The sequence below is a fragment of the Pelophylax lessonae genome, assembly GCF_965119305.1.
Source record: "Pelophylax lessonae genome assembly, chromosome: 11".
Classification (NCBI taxonomy): domain Eukaryota; kingdom Metazoa; phylum Chordata; class Amphibia; order Anura; family Ranidae; genus Pelophylax; species Pelophylax lessonae.
In genome coordinates, this window is record NC_138778.1 from 162,818,205 (window position 1) to 162,831,416 (window position 13,212).

The 13,212-nt window shown below is 51.3% G+C and overlaps 1 protein-coding gene across 1 annotated transcript; it reads right to left on the reverse strand.

Moving 5' to 3' along the window:
• Nucleotides 1-11,696: 11,696 nt before the first annotated feature.
• LOC309567459 (uncharacterized protein) lies at nt 11,697-12,797 on the reverse strand (the record flags this gene model as incomplete). Its single annotated transcript, XM_082272848.1, has 1 exon — nt 11,697-12,797. One exon carries the CDS (start codon nt 12,795-12,797, stop codon nt 11,697-11,699), a length of 1,101 nt encoding a protein of 366 aa, XP_082128974.1.
• Between the last annotated feature and the right edge of the window lie 415 nt (nt 12,798-13,212).

The window sequence follows — 13,212 nt, forward strand, 5'->3', positions numbered from 1 at the left end:
AAAAAAATCAAAATTTAAATATGTTCCAAACTCAAAAGTGATTCATTCCATAATCGTCTATCTTCCAATAAAGTGCTCGGAACTCAAAAGTTCATAAACAAAGTGCTGAAGTGCTCCAGATAAACATGCCATGAAATGTGGCACACACCTCTCTTGTGCCCCTACTCATCAGAGAAAATGGACCCTCAGCTTTTCAGTCTGGGGGTCAAGCTCGCTTTTATTTGGTGAGGCGGTTCTCTCTATTTATATGCCTCCAACATGCTGGATCTTTATGTAGCTATCGCTATAATTGTTGCTCATTTTGCACTGCTCAATAGAAGGAGAGAACTCTCATAGTGCTGTATTTCCAACTTATTAATACGCAAAAATTAAAATTACACTTACAGAGTATCCAACAGAGTATCGCTTTGCAAAATACATAGCTCATCCAGGTTCGCCGCGGCATGGTTGGCGGAAGTGAAGTTTTTTCTTTTTATTACTCTAATACTCTTCCCTGTGTGTATAAGGTGAATTAGCAATTTTCGGTTCGCTAAGGAACTACATCAACTCCGCCACCCGTGGAACACATGCCGAGCCGTGGTGAACCCGGATGAGCCCTGTTCTTTGAAAAGCAATATTCTGACGGATACTGTGCAATTTTAACTTTGCATGTTAATAAATTGGAAATACTACACTATGAGAGTTCTCTCCTTCTATTGAGCCTGGTGGAAAACGAGCAACAAGTATAGCGCTAGCTACATATAGAACCAGCCTGTTGGAGGCACATAAAGAGAGAGAAGATCTGTGGTATCCGCTCACCAGATACAAGCGAGCTTGACCCCCAGACTGAAAAGCTGAGGGTCCATTTTCTCTGGTGAGTAGGGGCACAAGAGAGGCACAAGAGAGGTGTGTGTCACATGCCATGTGTCACACTTCATGGCATGTTCATCTGGAGCACTTCAGCACTTTGTTTATGAACTATTGAGCACTAAGCACTTTATTGGAAGATGGGTGATTATGGAATTAATCATTTTTGAGCTTGTAAAATATTTCAATTTGGAATATTTTTGGAATATTTTTGACTAATTAGTAGTTTTATTGTATACACTTGTTATTCAACACTTTTTTTTGTCTTTCTCATATGATGTGGGATACACTGTATGCGCTGTGGTAATATTTGATAAATTTGGAAAACACCCTCCATTTACAATGTTGATTTCCCCCGTGGGGGGTGTTTTGTGTGGATGGGTGGTGAGAGGGCCAACCCTCCACACTCCATCCCTCCACACCCTGATTTTCAGTATACACACAAGTGCACTGGTGTTTAATAATCCAAATCAAATTACCAGCAGCCAATTGGTGGTAATAATAAAAAAAAATGGTGTATATAAAATGTTGTTTTCTATATTAGTAATCATTGTACGGTTTTTAAAGGTTTGCGTTACACTCTAATAAAGGGTTCATTTTTAGTCAGAAATATGCTGGATTACTCTAAACTATTGAGCATTGCAGACTTTATCAAATAATTAATTTATATGTATTCCTGGAAATATGTTACTTTGTCTATTCAGGGCAAATTATCAGTGTCACGATTTGACCACGCCCACGGCGACTAGCTAACCGGGACGCGGTGAATCGTGACTTGGGGAGTATAAGGGGATAACAGATTAATGAAAATTCCTACTAAGTAATTAGATTGGCTGCAATACTTTCACAGCCTGTACTGCCTTCGGTCACCACTAGAGGGAGACTCCACTCCAATCCAGCTGGCTGACCACACACAGGCAGATACAAATCTTACATACAATCTGGTGCACTCTTATGGTGGGGGAGCAGTCTAGCAATTACCACACACTACTAGGATTCCTCCAGCTATCCTGCAAGCCAGAACCCCTGTGCTAATCACTCTTCCCACTGTCCCCACACCCGCACACCACAAACGATAGCCTGCCACCACCCAACAGTTTGTCCGCAAACTGGTCTGCTGGGACACCACACACACGCAGATCTCCGTCTGGTGTACAATCTGCATGCAAGCTGCCAACACACAGTGCAATTGCATACAGATTGGCATTTAGCGTATTTCAAGCGATTTAGGCACTAAAATTCAAACAAAAATCTCTCTAGAGGTATGAGTCCTAGCTTAGTACACAGAAGTCACTTATTAATTTTATAATTTAATATCCTGAAAAGTGGGCAGTGCATAAAAAATATATACAAAACAAAAGCAGTTACAAAAAATACACAAAAAGATAAGAAGACACACAATTGGCAATTTGCTATGAAAATAAAAGGGAATAACACAGAAATAAACTTTACCTAAGGTTATCTCGTTGGCAGAAGCATACCGGAAATTGTGCAGGAACTCCTCAGTTCAGAACTGGCTTCAAGGAAGAACCATGTGCAAATCTCAGCTTTCCCAATTTATTGGAATATTGATGTGGGCTGGACTTTAGCCCTTACCCAGTCAACCACAAGGGGTTGCCCCCAGGTCAGCCCACCCAAAGTCCTGTGTTCTGAACTGACCAGAGCCGAATTGGCCCAGAATGGCGCTGACCACTGGACCAGGGATAGGAGTTCTGACACCAGCGCATCGGTCTGATCGCGACAGTATCAAACACTGCTTGCCTATCGCAATCAGGCTCCATACAACGGTTTTGTGCAATTCTCCAGGACTCCACCCATGCCACAGACACAAATTTATATGTATTCGAAGTCCCATATGTGAGCCACAAGAAGGAATTATTTTCATCTCTCTGCCACTAATATTTTAACTTTTATGAGAGATAACATACATTCCTTTGATCTGATGGTATCACTCCATGCTTGTAGACTGTTTGGAGCCTATGGCCGCCTCCTGATGCTTTCCGCAGCCAAAATGACTAGCAGTCTCTTTTGAGGCTTCTTGGAAGGTGACAATTTTTGTTCAATTGCATGGGGGACCTTAATTGGCAACCAGGTGTCAACTCTATCCCAGAGAGACCAGCTGTGTTCTTTCAAATGCTACTATCAGGACATGTGTGTGATAATACATTAATTAACCCAAAATGACACTACATCTACAATCCACTACATATTTCATATTTCGCTAATGCAAAGCTATTCCATATCTGATATTTATGTTACATCTCCCCTCTTCTAGATGACGCACAGCTGAGCCTAAACGGGTCAGCTAACGCGTCTACATGGAAGGTTCCGCCTGGCGGGACAGACCATCGGCATTCCCATGATTGCTTCCTTTCCTGTGCTGAATGGTGAAATTGTACTGTTGCAGAACTAGGCTCCAGCGCAACAGTTTCCCATTGTCCCCAGCAGCTCTGTGCAACCAGCTAAGGGGGTTGTGGTCCGTGATCACCGTGAATTCACGGCCATAGAGATAGTGCTGCAACTTTTGTAAAGCCCAAACAATTGCCAAACACTCCTTCTCTATGGTGGCATAGGCCACCTCCCTGGGCAGCAGCTTTCGGCTGAGATACAGAACAGGGTGCTCCTCCCCAGCCAGGTTCACCTGGCTCAGCACAGCCCCTAGGCCATAGGCCGAGGCGTCTGTCTGAACCACAAACCTGCGGCGGAAGTCTGGGGCCTGCAGTACGGGAGCATTGGCCAGAGCCTGTTTAAGACCTGCAAACGCCTGTTCACAGTCTGCTGTCCAGCAAACTTGCTTTGGCAGCTTTTTCTTGGTCAAGTCCGTCAAGGGTTTGGCCAGGGCACTGTAGTTAGGAACAAACTTCCGATAGTACCCCGCAGTCCCCAGGAAGGACATGACCTGCTTCTTTGTTTGGGGAATGGGCCAGGAGATGATGGCATCTACCTTCCCGGTTTCAGGCTGGACCATGCCTCCCCCCACTACATGTCCCAGATAATGTACCTTTGTCATGCCGACCTGACATTTGTTGGGCTTAATCGTCAGGCCCGGCTGCGGTGATCTTATCCAAGACTTTTGTGAGATGTTCTAAGTGTTCCTCCCAAGTTGCACTGAATACAGCAATATCGTCTAGATAGGCCACCGCACAGTGTTCCATCCCTTCCAGCAGACCGTTCACGACCCTTTGGAATGTGGCTGGAGCATTTTTCATACCGAATGGCATCACATTGAATTCAAAGAGACCAAAGGGGGTGATGAAGGCAGACCTCTCTCGAGCCTCAGCGGTAAGAGGGATCTGCCAGTATCCTCGGCTTAGGTCCATGATTGTTAGATAGTGGGCACCAGCCAGCTTGTCCAACAATTCATCGACCCTGGGCATTGGGTAGGCATCAAAAACTGTGATCGCATTCAGTTTCTGATAGTCTACGCAAAACCTGGTGGTCTGGTCTCGTTTGGGCACTGTCATGGTCTTACCTTCTTGCTGTTCTCCTTCGTTTGACATGTGCTGGCGGCCATCTTGGTTTCTGGGTTTCTTGTAGCCTCCCACCCTGCGGCTCCTCCTTCCCACTGGGAGGAGCTGGATACCTAGCTCATATATATAGGAGGTCTGTGGCTTCAGTTCCCTGCTTGGTCCTCCTGTGTTCACATGCTACTAAGACTGCTGCTACTTCTGGTTCCTGTTCCTGGCTTCGTCTGACTACCCTGTTGGTTCCTGATCCTGGCTTCGTCTGACTACCCTGCTGGTTCCTGATCCTGGCTTCGTCTGACTACCCTGCTGGCTCCTGACCCCTGGCTTCGCAAAGACTCTGCATCGGTTTCGCCATCCATTTGGACTTTTGCTTTATAGCTTGTTTTTCAATAAAGCTTTCTTATGTTCACTTATCTGTTGTTGTATGTCTGGTTCATGGTTCCGTGACATTAGGACCAAGCCATGAATTCTGACGGTACAGGGCCATCCTCGCTACCCACGCTGGTTGCCAGACTTGATCAGCAGGATCACCTGTTGGGTCGGTTCGCCGTGGCGTTGCAAACCCTGCTTGAACGCACGGTACCACAGGCCACGAATTCTGACGGTGCAGGGCCATCCTCACTACCCACGCTGGTTGCCAGACTTGATCAGCAGGATCACCTGTTGGGTCAGTTCGCCGTGGCGTTGCAAACCCTGCTTGAACGCACGGTTCATTTCGCTCCCGTTGCCGATGGGTCGGTTGTCGCTCCTGGGTCCGCTCCTACTGCCGCTCCGGTTGTTGCGCCAGAGTCTACCCCGACACCTGTTGTTGCGCCTGCGGTGTTTCGGGGTATGTCCGGTTCTGCCCCCCTTCCACAGCGCTTTGGGGGAGAGCCAACTCAGTGCCGAGGTTTCCTTAACCAGGTGGGCATTTATTTCGAGTTGCTGCCACATGCCTTTCCTACTGAGAGATCAAAGGTGGGCTTCTTAATCTCGCTGCTCTCGGACAAGGCCTTGGCCTGGGCCAGCCCTTTATGGGAGAACAACAATCCGGTGGTTGCCGAGTTTTCCGGTTTTGTTGCTTCTCTTCGGAAGGTATTCGATGTGCCGGCTCGTGCTGCCTCTGCTGCGAAGCTCCTTATGTCCATCAGACAGGGTTCACGATCCGTAGCTGAATACGCCATTGAGTTTCGTACCCTGGCAGCAGAGGTGGGCTGGAATAATGAGGCTCTGGTCGCTGCTTTCTCTCATGGTCTCTCGGATGCCTTGAAGGATGAGGTTGCAGCTAAGGACCTACCAGTGGAGCTCGAGTCTCTTATTTCTTTCTTGATTTTGATTGACACCAGACTCAGGGAGAGACCTTCCTTTAAGGAGAGTCTGCGGAGGCCTCCTAACAGATTGGCGCCTACCTTTGTTGTCCCACCCGTGCCTCCCTCTCCTCCCACGCCTCCTGGGGATGACTTGTCTGGGGGTGAACCCATGCAGCTGGGGTTTGCTCGCCTGTCCGAGGGGGAGAGGGTACTCCGGAGACGCGAGGGCCGATGCATGTACTGTGGTCTCGGTGGGCATTTTCGGTTGGCATGTCCGAACCGTCCAGGGAAACGCTCGCACCTGAGATCCTGTCGGGGGCAGATCTTGGGTGGAGTCTCCTCGTCCCCGGTTTCCCGTGTTGACAAACCACTGATCACTGTTGTCCTTTCCTGGGTCGGGGGCTCGGTGACGACCCAGGCGTTGGTGGACTCTGGTGCTGGTGGTTTGTTCATTGATAGTGTGTTCGCTGCCGCCAATTCCATTCCTCTGCAGGCTCGAGGTTCTCCTCTGGCTCTTGAGGCGATAGACGGCAGACCCCTTCTGCCGCCACACGTGACTCATGAGACCCTTCCAGTGGGGTTAGCCATTGGTGCCGTCCACAGAGAGTCGGTCTGCTTCCAGGTTATTTCGTCTCCACACTACTCGGTGGTCTTGGGGTACCCCTGGCTCCAGAAGCATAATCCGATTTTCGATTGGAGATCGGCCGAGATCCTCTCGTGGTCACCGCAGTGTGGGGCTAGTTGCATCCATGGGCCTGTCAAGTTGCTGTGTACTTCCACGGACTCTCTGTTGCCCCCTGAATACGAGGAGTACCGGGATGTATTCGATAAGGTGCGCGCGGTTGCCCTACCTCCGCACCGCCCATACGATTGTGCCATCGAGTTACAATCTGGTGCCGTTCCTCCTCGTGGCAAAGTCTATCCACTGTCGGTAGCGGAGAATGAGGCCATGGAGGAGTACGTGAGGGAGGCGCTTTCACGTGGACACATTCGCAAATCCTCGTCCCCGGCAGGGGCTGGATTTTTCTTTGTGAAAAAGAAGGGCGGTGAGTTGAGGCCTTGCATCGATTACAGGGGTCTCAATCGCATCACGATCAAGAACGCTTACCCGATACCCTTGATTTCCGAGCTGTTCGATCGCCTTAAAGGGGCCACGGTCTTTACCAAACTCGACCTGAGGGCGGCATATAACCTCGTAAGGATCAAGGCGGGCGATGAGTGGAAGACCGCGTTTAACACCAGGACCGGTCATTATGAATCCTTGGTTATGCCCTTTGGGCTGTGCAATGCGCCCGCAGTCTTTCAGGAATTCATCAACGATGTTTTCCGTGACCTGTTGCAGCAGTGTGTGGTGGTCTACCTGGATGACATCTTGGTATATTCTGAGTCCATGGAGACCCACATTCTGGATGTCAAACGAGTGTTGCAACGGTTACGAGAGAACAAGCTGTTCGGTAAGCTTGAGAAATGCGAATTTCACCGATCCCAGGTAACCTTCTTAGGTTACATCATTTCCGCTGAGGGGTTCTCCATGGATCCTGAGAAGGTTTCGGCTGTCTTACAGTGGCCCCAGCCCAGTGGTCTTCGCTCCCTGCAGCGCTTTTTGGGCTTCGCCAATTATTATCGGAAGTTCATCAGGGACTTTTCCATGCTAGCCAAGCCTCTCACGGATCTGACCAGGAAGGGCAGTAATTCCCAGGTCTGGCCGCCCGAGGCCATCCGAGCTTTTGAGGCTCTAAAGTCCGCCTTTGTGTCGGCTCCGATTCTGTCGCATCCCAACCCTGGGTTGCCCTTTGTCCTCGAGGTGGACGCGTCTGAGACGGGAGTAGGCGCCCTTCTGTCTCAGCGTAGAACACCAGAGGGTCCTCTGCTTCCTTGTGGGTTTTACTCCCGGAAACTGTCTTCCGCGGAGTGCAACTACCAGATTGGTGACAGGGAGTTATTGGCCATCGTGCAGGCTCTTAAAGAATGGAGGCACTTGCTCGAGGGTTCGGTGGTTCCGGTCCTCATCCTGACGGACCACAAGAATCTGACCTATCTCTCTGAGGCCAAGAGATTGACACCATGTCAGGCCAGATGGGCTCTGTTCTTGTCACGTTTTAATTACGTGGTCTCCTACCTACCCGGTTCCAAGAACATCAGGGCTGATGCCTTATCACGGCAGTACTCCGACCTGTCCAGGGAGGAGTCGATTCCGACTTCGGTCATACCTCCGAATCAGATCCTGGCTGCCATTCGCACCAGCCTGACCTCTCCCCTGGGTGAGCAGATTTTGGTGGCTCAATCTGGTGCTCCCTCTGGGAGACCCAACGGCAGATGTTTTGTGCCTGAGGAGTTGCGCACTCGGTTGTTGCGAACCTACCATAACTCCAAGACCGCGGGGCATCCTGGAAAGAATCAGCTGTCCTGGGCTGTTTCACGTCTGTTCTGGTGGCCTTCCCTACGTTCCGACATCGCCGCATATGTAGCGGCATGCTCCGTTTGTGCCCAGAGTAAGTCCCCTCGGCACCTTCCGTTGGGCCTTCTGCAACCCTTAGCCACCGGGGAGCGCCCATGGTCACACCTGGGGATGGATTTCATTGTGGACCTCCCTGCATCCCGAGGCCATACGGTCATTCTCATGATTGTGGATCGGTTTTCCAAAATGTGTCACTGTGTTCCTCTCAAGAAGTTACCCTCTGCACAGGAGTTGGCCACGATTTTTGCCAGGGAGGTCTTCCGGTTGCACGGTTTGCCCAAGGAGATTGTGTCGGATCGGGGGAGTCAGTTTGTGTCCAGGTTCTGGCGCGCCTTTTGCTCCCAGTTGGGGATTCATCTCTCCTTCTCCTCGGCCTACCACCCTCAGTCCAATGGGGCCGCAGAACGTTCCAATCAGGCCTTGGAGCAATTCCTTCGTTGCTATGTCTCCGATCACCAAGACAATTGGGTTGATCTCCTGCCTTGGGCTGAGTTTGCCAGGAACACGGCGGTGAACTCCTCTGGGACTTCCTCTGGGATGTCTCCCTTCATGGCCAACTATGGGTTCCAACCTGCCGTGTTACCGGAGGTATTCTCTCCCCAGGATATTCCGGCTGTGGAGGATCACCTTTCCGTCCTACGTGCTTCTTGGGTACAGATCCAGAAGTCCCTTGAGGTCTCTGCGCAGCGCCAGAGACTCCAGGCTGATCGCAGACGAGCGCCTGCTCCTTCCTACCAGGCCGGTGACCGTGTATGGTTGTCCACCCGCAACCTCAACCTTCGAGTGCCCACTCCCAAGCTGGCGCCTCGCTTTGTTGGTCCCTTCCGAGTGCTTCGCAGGGTAAACCCGGTAGCCTATGCCCTTGCGCTTCCTCCTGGCATGCGGATCTCCAACGTGTTTCATGTCTCCCTGTTGAAGCCTCTGGTGTGTAATCGTTTCACTTCCTCGGTTCCTCGGCCTCGTCCGGTCCGAGTGGGCAATCGTGAGGAGTATGAGGTGAGCAATATCCTGGACTCACGCCTGGTCCGCGGTCGGGTGCAGTTTTTGGTTCATTGGCGTGGTTATGGTCCAGAGGAGCGTTCCTGGGTTCCCTCCGCAGATGTCCATGCTCCTGCCTTGCTCCGAGCCTTCCACGCACGCTTCCCTCAGAAACCGTTCTTTACTCCGCGGAGGAGGGGCCCTTGAGGGGGAGGTACTGTCATGGTCTTACCTTCTTGCTGTTCTCCTTCGTTTGACATGTGCTGGCGGCCATCTTGGTTTCTGGGTTTCTTGTAGCCTCCCACCCTGCGGCTCCTCCTTCCCACTGGGAGGAGCTGGATACCTAGCTCATATATATAGGAGGTCTGTGGCTTCAGTTCCCTGCTTGGTCCTCCTGTGTTCACATGCTACTAAGACTGCTGCTACTTCTGGTTCCTGTTCCTGGCTTCGTCTGACTACCCTGTTGGTTCCTGATCCTGGCTTCGTCTGACTACCCTGCTGGTTCCTGATCCTGGCTTCGTCTGACTACCCTGCTGGCTCCTGACCCCTGGCTTCGCAAAGACTCTGCATCGGTTTCGCCATCCGTTTGGACTTTTGCTTTATAGCTTGTTTTTCAATAAAGCTTTCTTATGTTCACTTATCTGTTGTTGTACGTCTGGTTCATGGTTCCGTGACAGGCACTAGCACTACAGGGGAGGCCCAGGCACTCTGAGACTTCCGTATCACCCCTAGCGATAGCATTTCATCAATCTCCCTCCTAATGTCTACCTGAACCTCAAGGGAGACCCTATACGCTGCCTGCCTAACAGGCTTATGGCTCCCTGTGTCCACATGGTGGACGGCTAGGCTGGTCAGGCCAGGCCGGGAGGTGAAGGTATCCTGATGGGGCTCCAGCACTCTAGACAGTCCAGTTTGTTGCCCTGCAGTCAGTTGGGGGTTGACTTGCAACCCCCCAAGGTTGTCCGCCTCCTTGGTAGCAGCCAGGAGATCCACCAGTGACTCGGCCTCACCCTCCGCTAACAGACTACAGACTGGGAGAGCCCAGGCTGATCTGTCATGGTGCGCCTTCATCATGTTCACGTGGTACACTTTGAGACGCTTACCATGATCATCAAGCGATACGACGTAGGTTACATCACTCTTTTTCCCATGTACATTGTATGGTCCCTCCCAGGCAGCTTGCAGCTTGTTCTGCCGCAAGGGAACCAATACCCAAACCTTTTGGCCTACCTCATACACCCTCTCCCGGGCAGTCTGGTCATACCATTGTTTCTGGGTGGTTTGGGCCTGCGTAAGATTTTCCCGCACCAAGCCCACCAAAGTGTCCATTTTCTCCCGTAGTTTTAGTACGTAGTCCACTACTGAGACTTCGGGACCCACATTCTGCCCCTCCCAGGCCTCTCGGATCAGATCCAGGGGTCCGCAGACCCTTCTCCCATACAGAAGCTCAAAGGGGGAGAATCCGGTCGATGCTTGGGGTACTTCTCGATAGGCAAAGAGCAGGTGGGGCAGATACCGTTCCCAGTCCTTCCCCTGAGATTCCACAAACACTTTAAGCATCTGCTTTAAAGTGCCGTTGAATCTCTCGCACAGCCCATTTGTCTGTGGGTGGTAAGGACTGGCCATGATATGCTCCACCTGCATCTTCTGACACAGAGATTCCATCAGGTGAGACATAAACTGCGTGCCGTGATCTGTGAGCATTTCCTGGGGAAAACCGACTCGGGAAAAGATGCTCAACAGTGCGTCTGCAACTTTGTCTGCCCGAGTAGAGCTCAGGGCCACCGCCTCTGGGTACCTGGTGGCGTAATCTACTACGGTAAGTATGTAACGTTTCCCTGAACCACTGGGTATAGCTAAGGGCCCTATAAGGTCTACTGCCACCCTCTGGAAGGGCTCCTCAATAATGGGTAAGGGCTTCAGAGGCACCTTGCTTGTGTCTCCTGTCTTGCCAACACGCTGACACGCGACACAGGACCGGCAATAATTAGCAACATCGGTACCCATATGTGGCCAGTAGAATCTGTGAGCAAGACGGGCCTTAGTTTTTTGTATCCCCAAGTGCCCAGCGAGAGGAATCTCATGAGCAATTCGCAACAGTTGCTCCGAGTACTTGTGGGGTACAATCAACTGCCGCTCTGTCACTCTGTCTTCAGATGGCTCACAGGGAACGGCCTCTCTGTACAGTCTGCCCTGTTCCCAGTATACTCGTGCCCTGTCATCCCCAGCCAGCGGTCTGTCAGCCAGACCTCTGAGTTCCTCCAGGCTGCTGTCAGTTTTGACAGCCTCAAGGAACTCAGAGCTATCGACCACAGGTGCCAGAGGGATGACAGTCTGAGGAGGCCTCAGGCCTTCCGGGCCAGTGTCACAAGGGCCCGGCCCAGCTGGATCAGCCCCTTCCGCAGACAGTTCCTCTGTAGCAGTGGGCAGTGGCCTGTCTGTGGAAGACCGGTGAGCACTGCGGGTCACCACTGCAGCAGAGGGAAAGTCTGCATTGCACAGATCATGACATTGTACATTATACATTACACCATCACTCTTAGAGTCCACCAAGTCTTTAAGTTCTATTCCAGGCCTAGGCTCTGGAGACCCACTAGGGCTAGGGCCCTGCGTACAGTCATTAGCCCCTTGACCCTCCCCAGAGTTCCCAATGTGCACTTAGTCACCCAACGGTACTTTACATGAATCCAGGGCTTCTGGTGAAGATTCGGGTTCCAGGGGGGCTGAACTTGGCTCATAACGGGCTACCAACCGTCCCAGGTCAGTGCCCAATAACACATTTGAGGGAATAGCATCTGTTACCCCCACTTCTCTCATTCCTCTTCCTGCTCCCCAGTCTAGATAAACCCATGCTGTGGCTATGGCTGGGTTGACACCCCCAACACCCTTTACAGTTATAGTCTTACCAGGGATGAGGTCCTCAGGTTTCAGCATTTCAGGGCGTACTAATGTCACTTCCGCTCCACTGTCCCTTAGGCCAGTGGTAACTTTGTCACCCACAGTGACAGGCTGTAGATTATCAGAGAGCCCCCCTGCATTCCTGGAAGCACACAAGACAGCAGGCTCTGTGCTGGTTGGCTTGGTAGAGGGAGCAGCCTTCTTTCTCTCAGGACAGGACATGCTGAGGTGACCAATCTGGTTGCAGACAAAACATTTTCGGGTATTCACACCTGTTGGCTTGGCCCCTGGAGGTCCGAGTTGCTTGGTCCTCTGGCTGTCCCGAGAAGAGGGTACATCTGCTTTCACTCCTTTCCCGCTGGATGCAGTGGTCCTCCTGATGTCTGCCATTCTGTTAGCCGCATAGGTATCGGCTATTTCCGCTGCTTGATCCGCCGTCTTGGGATCTCGGTCCAGCACAAACTGCCGGACCTCAAAAGGACATGTATGTAGGAACTGGTCCTTAATCATTAGCTCCTGCAAGACATCAAAGGTGCTTACAGACAGTCCCTTTAGCCACTGCTGGAAAGCAGTGCGCAGACTGCAAACAAGATCCCCATAGCTGTCATTAGGACCTCGATGCAATGTCCTGAAACGCTTGCGGTACATCTCTGGCGTGAGTTGGTACCGTTTAACAATGGCTTGCTTAATGGCCTCATAGTCCCTTCCTTGACTCTCTGGAAGACTCACAAGAACATCCAGGGCCTTGCCTCTCAGCCCTGGGGTGAGGTACTGGGCCCATTGCTCCTTGGGCAGGCAGTACTGACGACAAGTCCTTTCAAATCCCTGTAAGAAAGTGTCCATATCGCCATCTTTGTCCATGGTTGGGAATTTGTCCAGGGGAATTTTATGTATTCGTTCTTCCCTGGACTCAGCATTGCCAGCAGGCCTGTTCTGCTGCAGCTGAAGTTTTGCTAGCTCCAGCTGATGCTTATTTGCTGCCTCCTGCTCTGCTCGCTTATTTGCTGCTTCCTGCTCTGCTCGCTTATTTGCTACTTCCATGCGCCGCAGAATGAACTCATCACGTAATGAGTCACTGACTGGGCCTAGCAGTTGTAGCTCAGCCTCTAAGGATGATGACTGGACCTCTCGTTGGTCCTCCTGGACATCATCGTCGTCAACATCAGCTGGTGGGGAGGACTGCTGCTCCTCTGGGGCGTCATGAGTCCCATCCGATGACCCCATAGCAGAGGCTCGCTCCTCCTTGTCTTTCTCGGCCAGGGCGCATATCATCTGA